We start from the raw sequence: 17,257 nt of genomic DNA on the forward strand, positions 1-17,257 counted from the left end.
TGTTTTTAGAGGGACCAAATATTTTATCTATCAACAAACTAAAACATGATTATAGACTTTTTTTAATCGACAAGTTGTATCAAAGCAACAATTGTCCTTTTAGACATATTCATTAAAAAAAACCTATTTAATAAATTCCTTATTTTAATCTAATTAATAGCTTAATGAATTTATTATTTTATTAATAAAAAAGATAATAAACACATATAATTAATATTAAATTTAGTATATGTAATGAATTTTGTTATCTACGAATTTTCCTCCTAATCAAATTCTAAATTAAACTCTATAAATTCAATTTGTAACCTACGTGACTTCTAATGAACCTTACATATAACTTTATACCGACGAAATCAACTTTTGAGCTTATTTTATTCTGGAACTCACTACAAATTCCTAAGCCAATGTATACTATTTTGTTTCCCAACTTTTCACTAATGATTATTTGTTTTTCTAAAATATGTCAAATCTGACTCTCATAGTCTCATATGTTAAAATTAAGTATATTCAATTGTTTTTTTTCTACTAAATTAAAAGTTATTATCTCATTTTTCAAATTAGAAATTACAAAATAGTTATGTTTTTCTTTTCAGCGTTATACAATTCAACTAAGAGAGTCTTTGGAATTACGATATAAAGTAATCATTTGATTATTATGTTTGTAAGAAGTAAATAATCTAAAAAAAGTGTGTGTATGAAAAAATGTTTTGCAATGAAAACGTAATTTTAGAAAATCATGTACATACATGCTTTTTCAAAACACAGTTACACCAACCTACACCACTTAACATCGCCACTACCACCAATAGTACCATCACCGACACCACTAGACCACCTTCACCACCACCGCCTCTGCATTGCACGGATACCATGTTTGTATGTTATAACCTTTTGTTACCAGTGATCACACATGATGGCTAGTGGTAACACACCCTCGCTATTACCAACCTGACTCCGAAAGCAATTGATCATTCTATTTGTTTGCACATAAATGAAATATAAATATACTTGTAAATATTATGAACATATCCGTGGATCACGCACTCCTATTAGTATTAGTAAGATACTATATCTTTACTCTGTTATAAAACAAACTACTCATCCCCTTTTTAACATTTTATCTTTATAAAAAACACAAAACAACTAATTTGTAACACATTTTCAATTCACACACTACGATTTACCAAAATATCCCTAAATTATTTTTTTAACTATATATATATCCAAACTATATCTCTCATTTATTAACTAATTTAAATAATTTCACTTAATATACCTATAATACTCTTAATAGATTATTTACAACATACATCCATTGACCCATAAAATCACTATATTATGTTTTACATCAATTACTTTTACATTAACAGTCCAATACCACATGTCGTTGTCACCCCATTGTATTACACGGGTACCTCTCTCATAAATATAAATATCTCTTACATCTAAAGAGTTCACCACCACGAAAAATCCCATAAATTCCATAACTAGTTTAGATAGGAGCCAATTATTTAAATTTCTTCAATTTGTTGGTGTCTAGTTATCACTTTGTTACAAATTTTATTTGTTGCATTAGATGATTTGGTTGCTAGGTATATACATTATTGATGTTATTGGCCATCCTCGTGTCTTACAATTTTATTTTATTCTTTTGATTTATGTACCACTTTTCTTTCACCTTTTCTTGGTTTTTGATATGTGCATGATTAAGCGACGGAACTTAAACGACGGTACTGGAGGGGTCAAATTTTTTTTGGGGTTTTAGCTTTTCTCTTTTCTACATCTATGTTTTGTTTTTGAGGGGGTAAAAACACATAAAAAAAATTTATTTACCCTTAAAAAATATATAATTGCTAAATATGGTCCAAAATGTCGGAGGGACCAAAACCCCTTTTGGTCCTTCATATCTTCCGCCACTGTGCATCAAGCTAATAAATCATGCATGTGCTGATCATTTATTTCTTTTAGTAAGAGACTTAATTAGAGTGGAGATCAAAGTGTCCTTTATTTTAGGCGATTCATAAGCACTCGTCCTGTCATCCATTTTACATACATGCATTGTATGATTGCAACTTTTTCTTTAGTATAACTAGCCTCATCATTTATTTTTTTTCTCTAATTAATAACAATTACTCGCATATCACAATATTACTTATGAAAAAAAGAGTGTGAGGTTGTTACACACTTAAGTTAGGTAAAAAACTTCTCACATATTAATATTTAATATTAATGAATAAATGATGGGTTTCTAGATTTTTATAGAATAACAAATCAAGATGTGAGATGTTTTTCACCCAAGTTGGGTGGTGGTGTCTCACACATTCACTTCCCCTATTACTTAAGCTATTTTCTCGCTAGATGTTTTCATAGTAATATAATTTTGAATATTTAAAAAAATAAAATAAAATCTTACGCTATTTCATCATTAGATCGAGGGAAGTGGAACATACGATTACCTTGTGACATCATCATCGTTAGACTGGATTTCTGCATTATGGCAGACATGGAATTAGTGTCCACTGACTGAACCGATCGAATGCCATAAAAAGTTTGAGAAACATAAACTGGTTAGGCACTTAAGGGAGGATGGGCCGTTGGGTTGGGTTGTTTTTAGGGGGCGAAATTGCATCACCTCACCCCCCACTTAATTACTTTCCATGTCTTAATTATCAAAAAGCAAACTAATTCAAAGTCTTGTAATCAGTGGCGGAGCCAGTATTTTTATCTTGGGGTTGCTGAACAGTTTTCATGATACTAACACGTGTAAAATTAAACTACAAAATTCAATTACTCTAGTATGTAGTTATCAACTCCTTAAAAATGATTAAATACTTAAAAATAATACTATAAATATAGAATTTTAAAGAAATTGTGGGGTTGTCATGGTCATCCATGGCCACCACATAACTCATCCACTGCTTGTAATTATATTCGTGTTTCTCATTTTCTAGCTTGTAATAAACGTATTAAAGGCTTAAAGCAAATACATAATAACTAATTAATATTTGAACGATACCATGTACAGCCTTAAATGTAAGATTTCGTGCATAAATAATTAATAAATGATTGTTAGATATTTAAAAAAAAATGATAAATTCTCATAAAAATTAACCTAAAAATACTCCTAAAATATTAAGAAAGTGACATGTGGTATCCACCAATTCTTTTTCTTAATCTTGTCTCCTGATTTTTTCACATGTCATCATCTCATGATTAAGAGGATTATTAGGCTATTTAGTTAGGAAAATTAATCATTTCCCATATTTAAATTTGGTTGTGGAATCTCTCACATCTGGATTTATTAATCCATACAAAACATGCTGCCCAATCATTTATATACTATACAATACGGGTTTTGATCATTTGAAAACTAAAATTTTCGTGAAAACTAGAAAACTGTCAAAACACACTGTAATCTGAATTTAACACAATGTGTTTTTAATATGTTTTTCAAAAACACATTGTGTTAAGTTCATATCAGAGTGTGTTTGAACAATTTTCCGATTTACAACACTATCAAAAACACACCGTGATTTAAAACTTAACATAACGTATTTTAGGTTAAACAATAAAAACACATTGTGTTCTATAAAAACACATTGTGTTAAATTTAGATCACAGTGTGTTTTGGTCAATTTTCTAGTTTTCATAAAAAAATTAGTTTTCAAATGAATATTTTACTATACAATAAATATGAAAAAAAATAGTATATATGAGGTTCTACACCCAAACTTATATATACTCACTTTTCATACAGGTTTATAGTTTGTCTATGTAAATGCAGATCAAAAGTCCATGTTACAATTTACGAATTATTTATGGTTAGGGGGTTCTCCTCCTAGTGTGTTTTTTCGTCGTAGGTTCAAGTCTCATCGGGAGTACACAAATGTCAATTTCTCTGGCGAGTGTAGTGGGGGGCAAATTTAATTCTTTGCAAGCTCGAACTTAGCATATTTTGTGAAAAAAAGTCTAATGACTATAAACTTTGCTGGTGGTTATTCAATACCATTATTGTTACTTAAAAGAAAAAAGACTTTATAAACGTATAACTTTATCGAAATGTTAGGTAAAACATGTAGTACTTATTTTAGTTAAAGCAAGGGGGATTATGTAAAATTCAAGAGAAGGTTATGTAAAATTCAGGGGGCTATGTATGTTTATCAAATTCAAAATTTAATTTGTAACTTTTTTTAAAGTGGCAGTACCTAAGCTTAGGTAAAATCTGCGGTACGAATCATTTTCCACATATATATATATATATATATATATACACGGCTTTATGATGTTTGTATTATTTTTTTCTTCGGGAGCAAGTACACGTCTTTATGTGGGCCTGTAATCGAAGGTGTTATCTACAGGTTGAAGGATGTGATCATGAAACCGGCGATAACCGGTTGTGAAAGAAAAAGGATGGCGTGAAACTTGTGTTTGGAAGGTGCATGTGTAAGTTTATATAAAAAGGATATTTTTAAGGTTCGTACTATTTCTGTAACGGGAAACTTTACTAATTATCTACCCACTAATTTTGACCTCTTCCTTTAAAAGTTTGATTTGTGGTTTACAATATAACTTGTCGATCGATTGGTTATTGGTTAAACTAAATGTTCCTTTTTAAGGATAGATCGTTAAAGTTGAAAAGAATCATTTACTAGTTAGATTTTTCAAAAGATTACGCATATATATGCGATTTTTCATGTGGATTTGTGTGTGATTATCCTTTCCTTTATATAAAGATTGTGATTACATCTATATATTTTTAAAAAATATTGCTTGGCTCAACATTTTCTTATTAATTATTTATATTTTATTTAATTAATTTATCATATCATATTTATTTAAATTTTGATTTTTTTTATTCCTCCATTAAATACCATCACTTTTAAATATTTTAGTTTGGTATATGTAAATAGGTTATATGTTTTTTTTTAAGTTTTATATATTTTTTAATTATTGGACTAAATGACATTTACAAACATTTTTCGGTAAATTAAAGTAAAATTTTTTTTGATTTGCCTGCATAATACGCGGGTAACTAAGCTACTATTGTTATCAATGTTCTTGTGCCAACGTCTAAAAATCAAATTTTGTGACGGTTGGTGTAGTATTTGAATTGCCAAGTACATACAATGTCATATACTCATACTATTGCTCAGACCTAATCATTAGACGGGTAGTCCCAAAATATATAAATCTTATAATAATTGTAAAACAAAAAATGTATGACCAATATCATAACTTAATGAATACGAAAACTAAAGAAGAAACATATTAAAATTAACTCCATATAAATATTGATTTTAGTTTACCTTTTTTTTAACTTTAGTTAAATAAAAAGAGAAACAAAAAGTGTAGAGTATATAATTTAAAAAATACATACCAATTCATCAACAAAAGTCATCTCGAACGTTTTGATTTCTTCAGGTTGTTACACTCCGAAACAGTTCATACATGCACAACACGGAGTCGTATATGATGGTTAACATGTGTTGGCTTATAAATTATTATTTTTTTATTAAAGGTCAGCCATTTTTTATTAAATAAATATTAAAAAAAATAGAGGATTAATAAGGATATAATATTAGGCTAAAGGAGGGGGATTAGGGTGCCAAGTGTACCCCAACCTTCTCTTTTAGTTATATTATAGATGTCACTCTAAGACGACTCGTTCTGAAAATTTGATTTGCCAAATTATTGGGAATGACAATTTTCATCTTTCGTCTTGAGAGCATCGAGAAGTATATATACATACTAGCTTATAACCCGGAAACGTGAGGAAACCATATAAAATTAATTAAACTTGTACGTTTTAAAAGATGCCAAAAAATAAATAAAATGACCCTAAAGACCAAGAGAAGGAAAAATGTACCATAATGTAAAAAAACAATTTCTTTGATTCCCTTATTTATCTTTTATTTTAGATTTATTTTATATTTTAACCATCTTGTAAAAAAAAAGGCTAATTAAAATATGAAGGATCGATCATAATCATCATATTAAAAAACAAGAATTTGTAAACTTATAAATAGGACCTTTATTAAAATAGGGGTAGGAGTTAAAAAAACAAGAACGAATTGGTTTTTGGTCCCTGTGTTATCACACCATTTGCAACTTTGATACAAACATGTGAAAAGTGGCAAAACGTATCCTTGTGATATCACACCTGTTGCAATTTTGGTCCAATAGTAACGTGCCGTTAGAATTTAGCCGTTAATGCCCCCATGTGCATCTCATGTGCGTCTCAGATTGCTTTGTTATTAAAATATTGGACATTATTTTTTGTAAAAATTCATTTGGTCGCACTTAAAAGAGTGTGTCTCATATTGCTTGCAATCTATTATTATGAAAGAAATAGTTGAAATTAGCGAAAAGTCAAAATATACGAGTGGTTGAAAAAGATATTGGAAGTTAAAGTACTAAAAACGTCTTTAACTAAAAGATGACAACATATCCAAAAGTTGAAAATAAATGATGAACTTTATTGTAGGGTTCAAATTTTTCAGTTTTTCTTTAAGGATCTCTTTAAATTTATATAAGAGATTCAGAACTAATTCTACAATTTTTAGTAGAATTCTATTTCTCTTTTTTTTTTCTTATTCAAAACTCCAAATCTAAATTGAAATAACTAACCCGACTCTAACCCCAAACAAAGCACAAATTAAATTGGACTTTTATTCGGTTTTTGGATGACCCGAATAAGCAACCCAAAGCTTCATATATCTATTTGAAACGGTATTTAGATGGTTCAAATTAATTATGGGTAATAACCCATATAGGATTTTTAAAGTTTATATGTTATTATAATTATAATTAGTCATGACTCATAATTAAGCCCAGTGACAACTATATTTCTTGAAAATATCTACTATCACAATAAGAATTACACTTAAACATAATGTAGAAAGTTTACATAAAGGAAAATGATAAATTCTCATAACCAATTCTCTTAAAAATCTTCTTAATATATCCACTTGTTAACACATAGAATCCACATATCACTATCTTATTAATTAGAAAGATTTTCAGACTAATAATTTAGGAGGATTGTACCTTTATATAAAAGATGACCATAACTAGAGGCTATTGAGATAATACACTTTAATCTCACTGTCACTGATATACAAAAGTCAAAACCACAATAATTTCATGATGATTTTTTGGCGTTGCTTATTAGATTGTGGTTATTTCGTATTTGTTTGGTGTGAAATTGAGTTATTGATAAGGGTAACTGCAAGAAAGCCTTAAAACATCAATCCAATTTAATTCGGACTAAATGGGTACCCGAATAAACCAACTACTAAACATCCCCACTACAAGTACCAAACACCCTTATAAAGTTATAATTAATCTCACAATAGAAATTGATTGATAGTTTTGTAGGCGGGTGGTCCTGTTCACAAACCACAAACCACCGTCCTATATTGACACGATCTACAAACGTGTTATTAATAGCATCTACTGATCTACGTATTCTAGAATTTCAAAACAACTCACATCCTTGGATGTTAAAAAAAAAAAGATAAAAATCACATATATCCTTGGGCCCGAAAGTTACATAATATTCTTTAAAATACGTATTTCTTCAAAACATTATAATTGTTATTATTTAAAAGTTTAGCAGAATATCATGTTTTTCTTTCAAAATTGATGTTTTATCTTTGATATTTAAAAGTTACCAGAATATCATGTTTTTTTCTTTCAAAAGACGTTTTGTAGAAACTTTCATTATATATAAATATATGGTCTTTGAGTTTCGACAATAGACAAACTATATATATATATATATATATATATATTTAATTTAAATATCTAACTCGTTTTACAGCATGACTAATGTTAGGACAACTACTCATTTTACACAGTGGAGGGGGTGACTAGGGTGCTTACTCCCCTAACTCTTCAATAATATGTGTAAAATCCTCCTAACATAATGAAGAATTTAGATATAATTGTAAATGAGCCCATGCTTACTTTGATTCTATGAATACATGAATTTAATATAGAGTATAACTCACCATAATTCTAGTACTATCCTTTTGTCTTTTATATATCTCTCAAGCATAATTAAGTGCTTTTGTGATTTTGTCTATATATTAATCGTATTGTATACAAATTACTCTTAAATTTTCTTCATTTTTTCTATACGAGTTTGTTTTTATGATATAGTTTATTAGTAATGTCTTATTAACATTCAAAAAAACATACATGATGCATAAGATATTAAGATGTTCATCGCTGTCTATATACATATCAATCAAGTCTTTAAAGAAACATATATGTGTCCGTCTATGTTGATATCGATTATGTTTTTTGTATGGAGTATTGGTCGATGTTATATTGCATTTATATACAGCCCATTCAATTCTAAATTTTGGCTCCGCCTCTGTTTTACAAGTACCCTGTAAAACAATTATTCGGTTTGCAAGTAGTCTGTAATCGTTGCAAGTAAATCTCGTAGCCTTGAAAAGATATATAATATTTTTAAAGATAAAATTTGAACATGATAATTCCAAGTATTGTTATTCTTGGAGACCTATATGAGTATTTGAAATTGATATTAGCCTTTTCTCTTGAAATATTTAAACATTATATATATATTATCAATTATGTAGTATCGAATAATTATTAATTGGAAGCTCCTCCTAAAGGTTTTTTTCGACACGTGGCAACTCAGTTATCAAAGAGCGTTCCCTCTAATTTTGTTAGAGCGAGACTTTTAATGAAAACCTTCATTGGAACCCATTATTTATTTACTTTATACCCACTATTTGTTTATTTGCGGTGGAAAAGTTATTGGAAACCCCACAAACAAGACAAAATGGGACGGGTTATAAAAGAGACGGAGTGATTTCTCTCTCCAGAACCCCGGGGACAATATAACAAGCGCTCTGGGATACTCTCAGGGTGTTCTAAACTGAAAAAGTCTCAATATAGGTCTCACTCCGGATAGTCTAAAAGTAATTCACCTCACATTGGCTCATATAAACTCTTTTAGGGGCAAGGGTGTAGTGCCAATAATTTGGCAAATTGGCTAAATTTAAACCAATAAGGAGATGCCAAGTGTGATAGCCAAAAATTTGCCAATACTAGCCGAAAACTTGCCAAATTTGTGGGTATAGTGCCAAAAGTTACCAAAACTAGCCGATGAAACTTTGACAAAAAAAAAAAAACACATTCCCAACGTTCAAAAGTTCAGCCACAGCGTTCACTTGCATCGGCCAAAACTAGCCGATGAAACTTGCCAAACTTGTCGAGCCATGTGCTATAGTATAGCCGATTAACCGATTCTTGCCGATGATTTTTGCCGATAAAACAAGCTGACTACTCCCTTACCCCTTAACGAAATAAAAATCTAATATATGACCAATAGTCCAATACAAGATATTTTTTTTCAAATCTTCCCATCCACATAAACAAATAAATAAATGATAGGCAGAACTAGTAACCCATGTTTTATAAACCGGCAACTTGTTTTATCGGTAGTAGCTGAAAAAATTTTGTTAAACACTTTCACACACTCTTAAATTTGGAACTTGCATGTTTCTCTTATCTTTATACGTTCTGTGTGTGTATATATAAATACATCTACTGTATGTATATCTCTTTCTTCTTCAACCACTCACCAATCATATTCACTATTTCTTCCTGTCAATAAATAAACATAAAACAATAATATAATGTTAGATCTTAACTTAAATTTGCTTCAAACAGAGACCGAGGAAGAAGAAGAAGAATCCATCACTTCAAGCTCATCAGTTTTCAATACCGAACCTTGTAATTCCGGCGAAGACGACGGCGATGGAGACAGCTTACAATGCTTCAACTTTGATATATTGAAAGTTGGAGATACGAGTCAGACTCGGACTGAGTTGGTGACTCGGCCTGAGTTAATGACTCGGAGGCTTTTTCCAATGAGTGATGGAGGGAAGTTGTTTCCAAACACTAGTAATCATGAGTTGCAAGAAATGAAAATGGTACAACAAGTAAAGCCTATAGTACAACAACAACAACCTGTTGTCAGAAAAAGTAGGAGAGGACCTAGGTCTAGAAGCTCACAGTATAGAGGTGTTACTTTTTATAGAAGAACTGGGAGATGGGAATCACATATTTGGTTTGCTAGCCTGCCTTTTTATTTATTTATTTGTATAATTACTAACTTTTACCGTTTTAGAGAAAAAAAAAAACATTTATGCAATGATACTTTTGTGTTTACTACTGCACATACGATAAATTCACACGTGAATAAATATGAACTAAAGTTTCCAAATATTAATTTATCCTTTTATTTTATGTACTTTGTGTTTTGATGTGTAGGGATTCTGGGAAACAAGTCTATTTAGGTAAGGAACAATGTTGATTTAACTTTTATAAGTATTTCCTCTTTTAGTAACAAATAAGTTTGACTAATATGCTTTAATTTTAGGTGGATTTGATACTGCTCATTCAGCAGCTAGGTACATATAATGTTATTATAATAATAATTATCTGATGTTGTAGATTTTTTTGTTGTTCCATTTTACAAATAAAAGCGTTATTGTGATATCTTAGAGCATATGATCGGGCTGCGATTAAGTTTCGGGGCGTTGATGCTGATATTAATTTCAATATCAGTGATTATGAAGAGGATATGAGTCAGGTTTGCATAATGTCTTTGAGTTGATTATTTTGGGGATTTTGGTGCAGTCCCTTGGTGTTTACATTGTTTTTGTAAATGTTATAGCAGATAAAGAATCTTTCAAAAGAAGAATTCGTGCAAATATTACGCCGTCATAGCAATGGGCTATCAAGGGGTGGTTCGAAGTACAGAGGAGGAGGAACAATGAACAAATTTGGGAAATGGGAAACTCAAATGAGACAGTCTCCTGGCAAAAAGTGAGAAACTACTACTGTATTTACTAAACGCCATTTAATTTATGTCCTAGATCATGCATTGTCTTTAGATTAACAACATAACTAATAACTCTAGTACTCCACTTAGTGATGGCATGGCTTCAAATTTTGGTTTCATTGTTTGGGGAGCCATTTTAATCCTAATATTAAGGGATACATATATGTATCTTGGGCTATTTGACACTCTAGTCATCTTATGAATCACAAAATAAGTTACGAATTTAATTGATTCCTTGATCAAGAAAATGCACTACTTGTGTAATATCCAACATTCTTGTTCATTATTGATTTGTTTGGCTTAAAGCAGCGGAAATAATAACCTCAATAGCAGCAGGGAAGCGGTTGCATTTGATGGGCAGAGTGTTGGATCTCATTGTGGTAAATTTCATGTGCCCTGATTGTTGATTTGGTTAGTGGCAATAGATGTGTTGTTTATAGATTTCAATGGGTGCGGGATTGAGTTTGTGTACAATTTGGTCCAGGAAACGGCCACAACCTGGATCTGAACTTGGGAATGTCAACCCCTTCGTGTCTTGGAAAGGGCTCAATCAGGAATGAGAACTTACCGCAAATGCAGTTCAATCATGCTTTGCATGACATTAGAAGACTGCAGGTGATAGATACTGTAGAATATGTAGTGTCAAGTGTGTACCAATTTGAAAATAGAAAGACTAGCTAATTCCCCTGTCCATGTTCTAATATATCAGGCGGATAACCCTCCTGCAATGGCACTTAAAGGGGTACCAATAATTTCTGAGCACAATCAATCATGGAATGGCATGCTTCCTACCTTCTTTCCCAGCTACAAGGTAAATTCAATTCGTTCATCGTTTACATTATGCTTTCACAATATTGGCTAACTTCTATGTTTGTATTCTCTAGAATGTGGGTATATATCTAGCTAAATCTAAATTACATTCTTGTTGAAATCTAGATTTTTCAGTTGCTATTAGGATTCATATTTTGAAATGTCTCAATGGTACAGTAGTTATATCAAAGAAAGATTGGTTCTATACTTCTATTTATATTTTAGTACAACGATTTCAGGTTGGAGCAACAAATACTCGAATGACAGGAGGGTCTTCTCAAGGACCTACAAATGATCATTGTCACTCCTCAACTACACCATTCGATGCAGCATCATCAGGATTCCTAGCTCCGGCAGCCACTAATTATCCCGTCTTAGCAACCCCGATAAACTTTCCCGACTACTACTATCAAATAAGGCCACCACCGTCGCCGCCACCTGCGCCACCAACTACACCTTAAATACCATTAGTCTTGGAACTTATGGTTTTTCCATATAGTGCCAATGACAAAATATCTGGCTATCAAATTTTTTGACCTGTCTGTGTGGCCACTGGCCAGGTGGGTAGGTACTAGTAGTTATTGAAATTACTTATGTGTATGTATTATTAAAACTTGTACATAACTTTTGTTTGGTACTGATGATAGAAAACAAAGAATATGTCACCAGCTACCCCAATTTTTGTGTATGTTTTGGCCATTGGCTTACTTGAAAGGTCAAGTTGAAGTTCTACGGACAGGGGTTCGCCATGTTAACTACTTTCATCATGATTTCTATAACGTGGAATAATGTAAAGTTTTTGATATAATGAGATTTTGAGGTTCTATGGTGCTCTAATATTCGATGTGCTTTATCATCACTTCAAGATATCTTATAGAACATGTGCAAGTGAGGTATATTCAGCCTTTAAGTTAAAGAATATAATCCAAACAAATTATTTGATATATATTTTGGTTTAATTAGAGTTCTATATTCATTAAAAGGGAAAAGTGAAGGTGTGAGCTAGACAACACCATTCAACTTGGGTGAAATCTCACTCACATGCTAATTTTTTAATCTATATATATATAATGCATAAATAATGCGCCCCATGATTTTTATGGATTAAAAAAATTAGTATGTGAGAGACCCAAATTAGGTGTCTAACAGCACCACCTTCACTTCCCCCATTATATATATATGTATATATATATTTAAAACGACGTGTTAGTTGGTTAGTGGCTCAAACCCTAGCAGTGACATTCAAGCGGACAATAGGTTGGAACCCGAAAACACCCCTGGAGACCAAGAGTACCATATCACGGCCCACACGTGTCTGAAGAGGAAAATGTCCGGAAACATGAGGAATTGAGATTCGACACATAGTCTCCAAGCCAACATCTCCCCCCTAGTTAATTCAAAGACGGCCCAGGTGGCTAAGACCAAGTGGTTTCTATATTCATTAAAGTGTTTTTAACAAATTTTTTCGAAAAATCTTGATGTTGAAATGTTGAAGAAAAGGGTAACTTTAGAATTAAAAACCTGTAATGAAATTTTTTTATAAAAAATCTGTTATAAATCAAAGTTAATGTTTATTTGAAAACAATAATTGAGTTTGAAAACTAAAACAATCCCGATTATATATTTAAAATTTTAAAGTTTTAGAAGGATTATTAGGTTATCTATTATGAGCATATATCATTTTTTATATTTAAATTTAAATTTAAATCTAAATTAATTTAAAACTTATTTTAAGACGAAAGTCTAATAAGCATACAACATAGGACTGATATTTTGTTTTTCTTCTATTTTTTCCCCCTCCTCCTGTGTTTGTTCAACTTAGATTTGTTACCATATTTGCACCCCTTCCTATCTATCACCCTCACCTTAAACAGACCTTTTTATGTGGACACAATCTGTCAATCTCTCTCAAATGATTCATATTTGGACAAACAAGAAGGGCTTTTAGATGCCACATGGGTGGACCATACGTATGAAATGTCCAAATATGGACCCCATTTGGTACTTACCAGTTACCACGATGATTACTTCCGAATCAAATAATTATATCAAGAAAATTATAAACAGTTTTAAAAGTTAACATAAATATTTTCTTAAAACTACAAGATAATGGGTACGTCGATTCTTTAAAGTTAGTTTCAACTTTACTAATAAAATTCGAGACATCTTGACCATTGAATTAAAATCAGTGGTCAAAATTTAAAATTATCTTTAAATCTTGAGCTTTAATTTTATTTCAATGGTCAACTTTACTAATAAAGTTGGAAATAACTTATTTATATTCTTGGAAACAACTTTACTATATTCAATCAAAAGATAATGATATGTGAATTTCCTTATATCTTATTTATATTTTTATCCTTAAATTTTATTACATGTTATAATCTTATGATTAGAAAGACCATTATAACATTTTGTAATATATATCGTCAGCAGCGGAACTTAAACGACAGTACTGGAGGGATTAAAATTTTTTGGGGTTTGTAGATTTTCTCGTATGTATCTATGTTTTGTTTCCGAGGGGTTAAAAACACACAAAAAATTTTATTTATCCTTAAATAATACTCCATCCGTCCTATTTTAGTTGTCATGTTGACTAACTTTGACCGTAAATAACTTTGTTTGTACTATATGTTAGTTGATGAAACTTATATGGAGGAAAAGTACACTAAAAACCCAATCCATTCATATATTTTATATCAAGTGTTACATGACACAAACAAAGCTATTTACGGTCAAAGTTAGTCAACATGACAACTAAAATGAGACGGAGGGGGTATATAATTGCTTTATATGACCCAAAATTTTGGAGGGACCATAACCCCCTTTGGTCCTTTAAATCTTCCGTCATTGTTTTTCTTTCTTTCCAAAACACATCTTTCTTCAAAGTTTATCAAATCTTAATATATATATTAGTTTTCTAAAAATTGGACTCAATCAGCAACTGGTTTGATAGGAAAGAGGAGATACATTTTTAATATGCTTGCTTGAACCGGGAATAGACGAGTGAAACGGTCGGTCTTGTTAAAGAGAAAGAATGCGGCTATAAACCATGCAGAAATTAACTTCAAATAGAGTCTTGGCCTCTTGGTTAATAATTGTCATAAAAAATAGTCTTCGACAATCTAATTTTTTCCTAATTGAGCGTTTAAAAAAATAGATATCATAGAGGATTTTCAAATAATTTTTTAATCACTGCTAGAGATACAGATATAAGGTTGGAGAACTCGTGACTCGGACTCGATTCGGCGAGGGGGGGAGTCAGGAGTTTTTGAAGACTTGGACTCAACTCAGGGAGAACTCGGATTGGAATTTTATATACAAACATAAGTATTTTCGAAATTATATGTAATAGAACTTTAAAAATATCTTTCAAGCTTCAAATTTAACATAATTTTTTAAAAACAGTAACATAATAATTCAAAACTTGGAAATTAAACGTAAGATTAGTTGATAGATTCATGTTTCATCATCATTTTGTCCGTATCGAAGTAAGAGAACTCGTGACTCGACTCGACGAGGTGAGGAGTTAGGAGTTTATTTTTGGTACCCGGCCGACTCGGAAGAGTTTTACAACCTTGGCAAATACTGGTTAACTGGTTTCGGTTATTTTTGTAAATAAAACTAACCGGTTAATAACCGATATGTACACTTGAAAACCTTAACTGATGTAACCGGTTTAGATTAATAATAACCGGTTAACCTATTTTCAATTTTTATTAAATGAAATAGAAGAAAACATACAAATTTTGAAGAGCTGAACAGACTAGCTAGGGAATAATTGCAACAACAGGAACAAACATAGCAGCAGCAGAAGCATTACAGAAAGTCATCAAGACAGTTCAAACAAAGAAGGTCAAGACAGAAACAAAAGCATAAACTAAATGTCATAATAGTCTCAATGAGCTTGTAACTTCTAAGTAAAATAAAAACAGAACATAACAAACAATAGAACATAAGCAGTAGGAAAAGGTTGAACTGATGGTTTTTTAGGGTTTTTTTTTCCATCGATTTGGGATTTAATTGGGGAATAAAAATAGAAAAGGAAAAAGGTGATGGAAGCGGTGGGTTTGGTTGGGTGTAATTAGGGTATATAATAAATAAAATAGTATATAGATAGATAATAAATATCTAGGTTAACCGGTTATAGGTTAATATTTATTAAAAAACAGTTATAGTTTACCGGTTAATAACCGTTTTTTATTTTGAAACTAAGGATCGGTTCCTAACCGACGGTTAATGGTAACCTATAACCGGTTTGTACGATACCGGTTACTAACCGGTTAGGTTAATCGGTTACTTATCGGGCCAGTTAGGTTAACCCGTTGTTTTGTGCACCTCTAGACTCAGCTTGTCAATAAATTCTTACATGCAATAATCATTTTTAAACCTGAAATTAAAAGGAAAAAAAAAACTATATCCATTGAATAGCTATCTATACTATCTAATAAAACAAACCACCCATTTTTTTATAAACTTTCCATCTTTGAAAAAACAAAAATACTCTTCTCCTTTATTCACTAATTTAAACATCTCCATCTAATATACTTATTATACACTTAATGAAATAATTCATAGTATATAGTATAGATCTCAACACTTAAAAGTTAAAATAACTATAATTGCACCAAATTTTAACATCAATTATTTTTATATTCACCACTATCGTTGCCCCCAATGCCGTCCCACCACTGTCACCTCTATCACCTCCGCCATCACTACCCCCACCGCCGCATTGCGCAAACATAAGTTTAGTTAATCTACAATTCAAATGTGCAAATAATTTTTAAGAGCCTAAATATAACTGCTCTTATATCGGACAAATTTCATACTTTGAATTGAAAAAGATCTTATGGACCCAGAATGATAGATATGGTAGATTTTGGGTTTTCTTGGTTGGTAAGATGAGGATTTCACAACTTAACGCAAAAATCCTTTTATACAAAGTTATAAACGACAACAAATTTAGATTCGTGGCAAAGATTTAGAAAAAACCCCCGAACTCCGTCAATTCATGGGGTAAAGTCAAATCGGATTGACGCTAGTAACATTATAGTGTCGCAAATCAAGTGAGTAATAGATAATGGGTTAAAATGGTATGAACAGAAAATTAGTTTTAATAAAAATAAGTCGAAAGATGCATGATTTCAAACACTCACCTCCTTTACACATGTCATAATCCATAATTCCATATCTTTTCTTTTTAATTCTTTTAAAAGAAGGAAAAAAGATTTCAAAAAATGCTAAAAAAAATAAATAAATATTTACTTTTTCATTTGAGATCAGATATTTTTGAAGTGTGCCAACCACAGGGACGAAAACTGCACGTTCCTCTTGCGAAAAATGTAGATTACTTCCTTGCCTTCACATAAAGCGCACGTGAGGTTACTTCATGGCAAAAAATTAACGATGTTAGTCTCAAAGATGAAATTTGCAGAAATTGTCATGTGATTGTTCTCTTTTTGCCTTTTTTTTACTCTGGTCTCTAAAATTGAGAAGCTCACTAGAAAAAAAAAATGTAATTTTATTTTTTTTATTAATATCAACAAGTCGTATTATATA

At 31.0% G+C, this 17,257-nt stretch overlaps 1 protein-coding gene across 3 annotated transcripts; it reads left to right on the top strand.

The window, feature by feature from the left end:
* Positions 1-9,530: 9,530 nt before the first annotated feature.
* On the top strand, positions 9,531-12,532 carry LOC122593143 (AP2-like ethylene-responsive transcription factor SNZ). Of its 3 annotated transcripts, none has more exons than XM_043765504.1 (9): positions 9,531-10,108; positions 10,312-10,337; positions 10,421-10,451; positions 10,546-10,633; positions 10,718-10,869; positions 11,192-11,265; positions 11,370-11,500; positions 11,595-11,696; positions 11,935-12,532. In XM_043765504.1, exons 1-9 carry the CDS (start codon positions 9,675-9,677, stop codon positions 12,154-12,156), a joined length of 1,260 nt encoding a protein of 419 aa, XP_043621439.1. In that variant the 5' UTR covers positions 9,531-9,674; the 3' UTR covers positions 12,157-12,532. The 3 variants fall into 3 exon arrangements, with proteins under 3 accessions (XP_043621439.1, XP_043621441.1, XP_043621440.1); XM_043765506.1 differs by having other exon boundaries at positions 9,532-10,108; positions 11,195-11,265; XM_043765505.1 differs by having other exon boundaries at positions 9,533-10,108; positions 10,721-10,869.
* Positions 12,533-17,257: the final 4,725 nt, after the last annotated feature.

This window comes from Erigeron canadensis, chromosome 3 (genome assembly GCF_010389155.1).
Source record: "Erigeron canadensis isolate Cc75 chromosome 3, C_canadensis_v1, whole genome shotgun sequence".
Classification (NCBI taxonomy): domain Eukaryota; kingdom Viridiplantae; phylum Streptophyta; class Magnoliopsida; order Asterales; family Asteraceae; genus Erigeron; species Erigeron canadensis.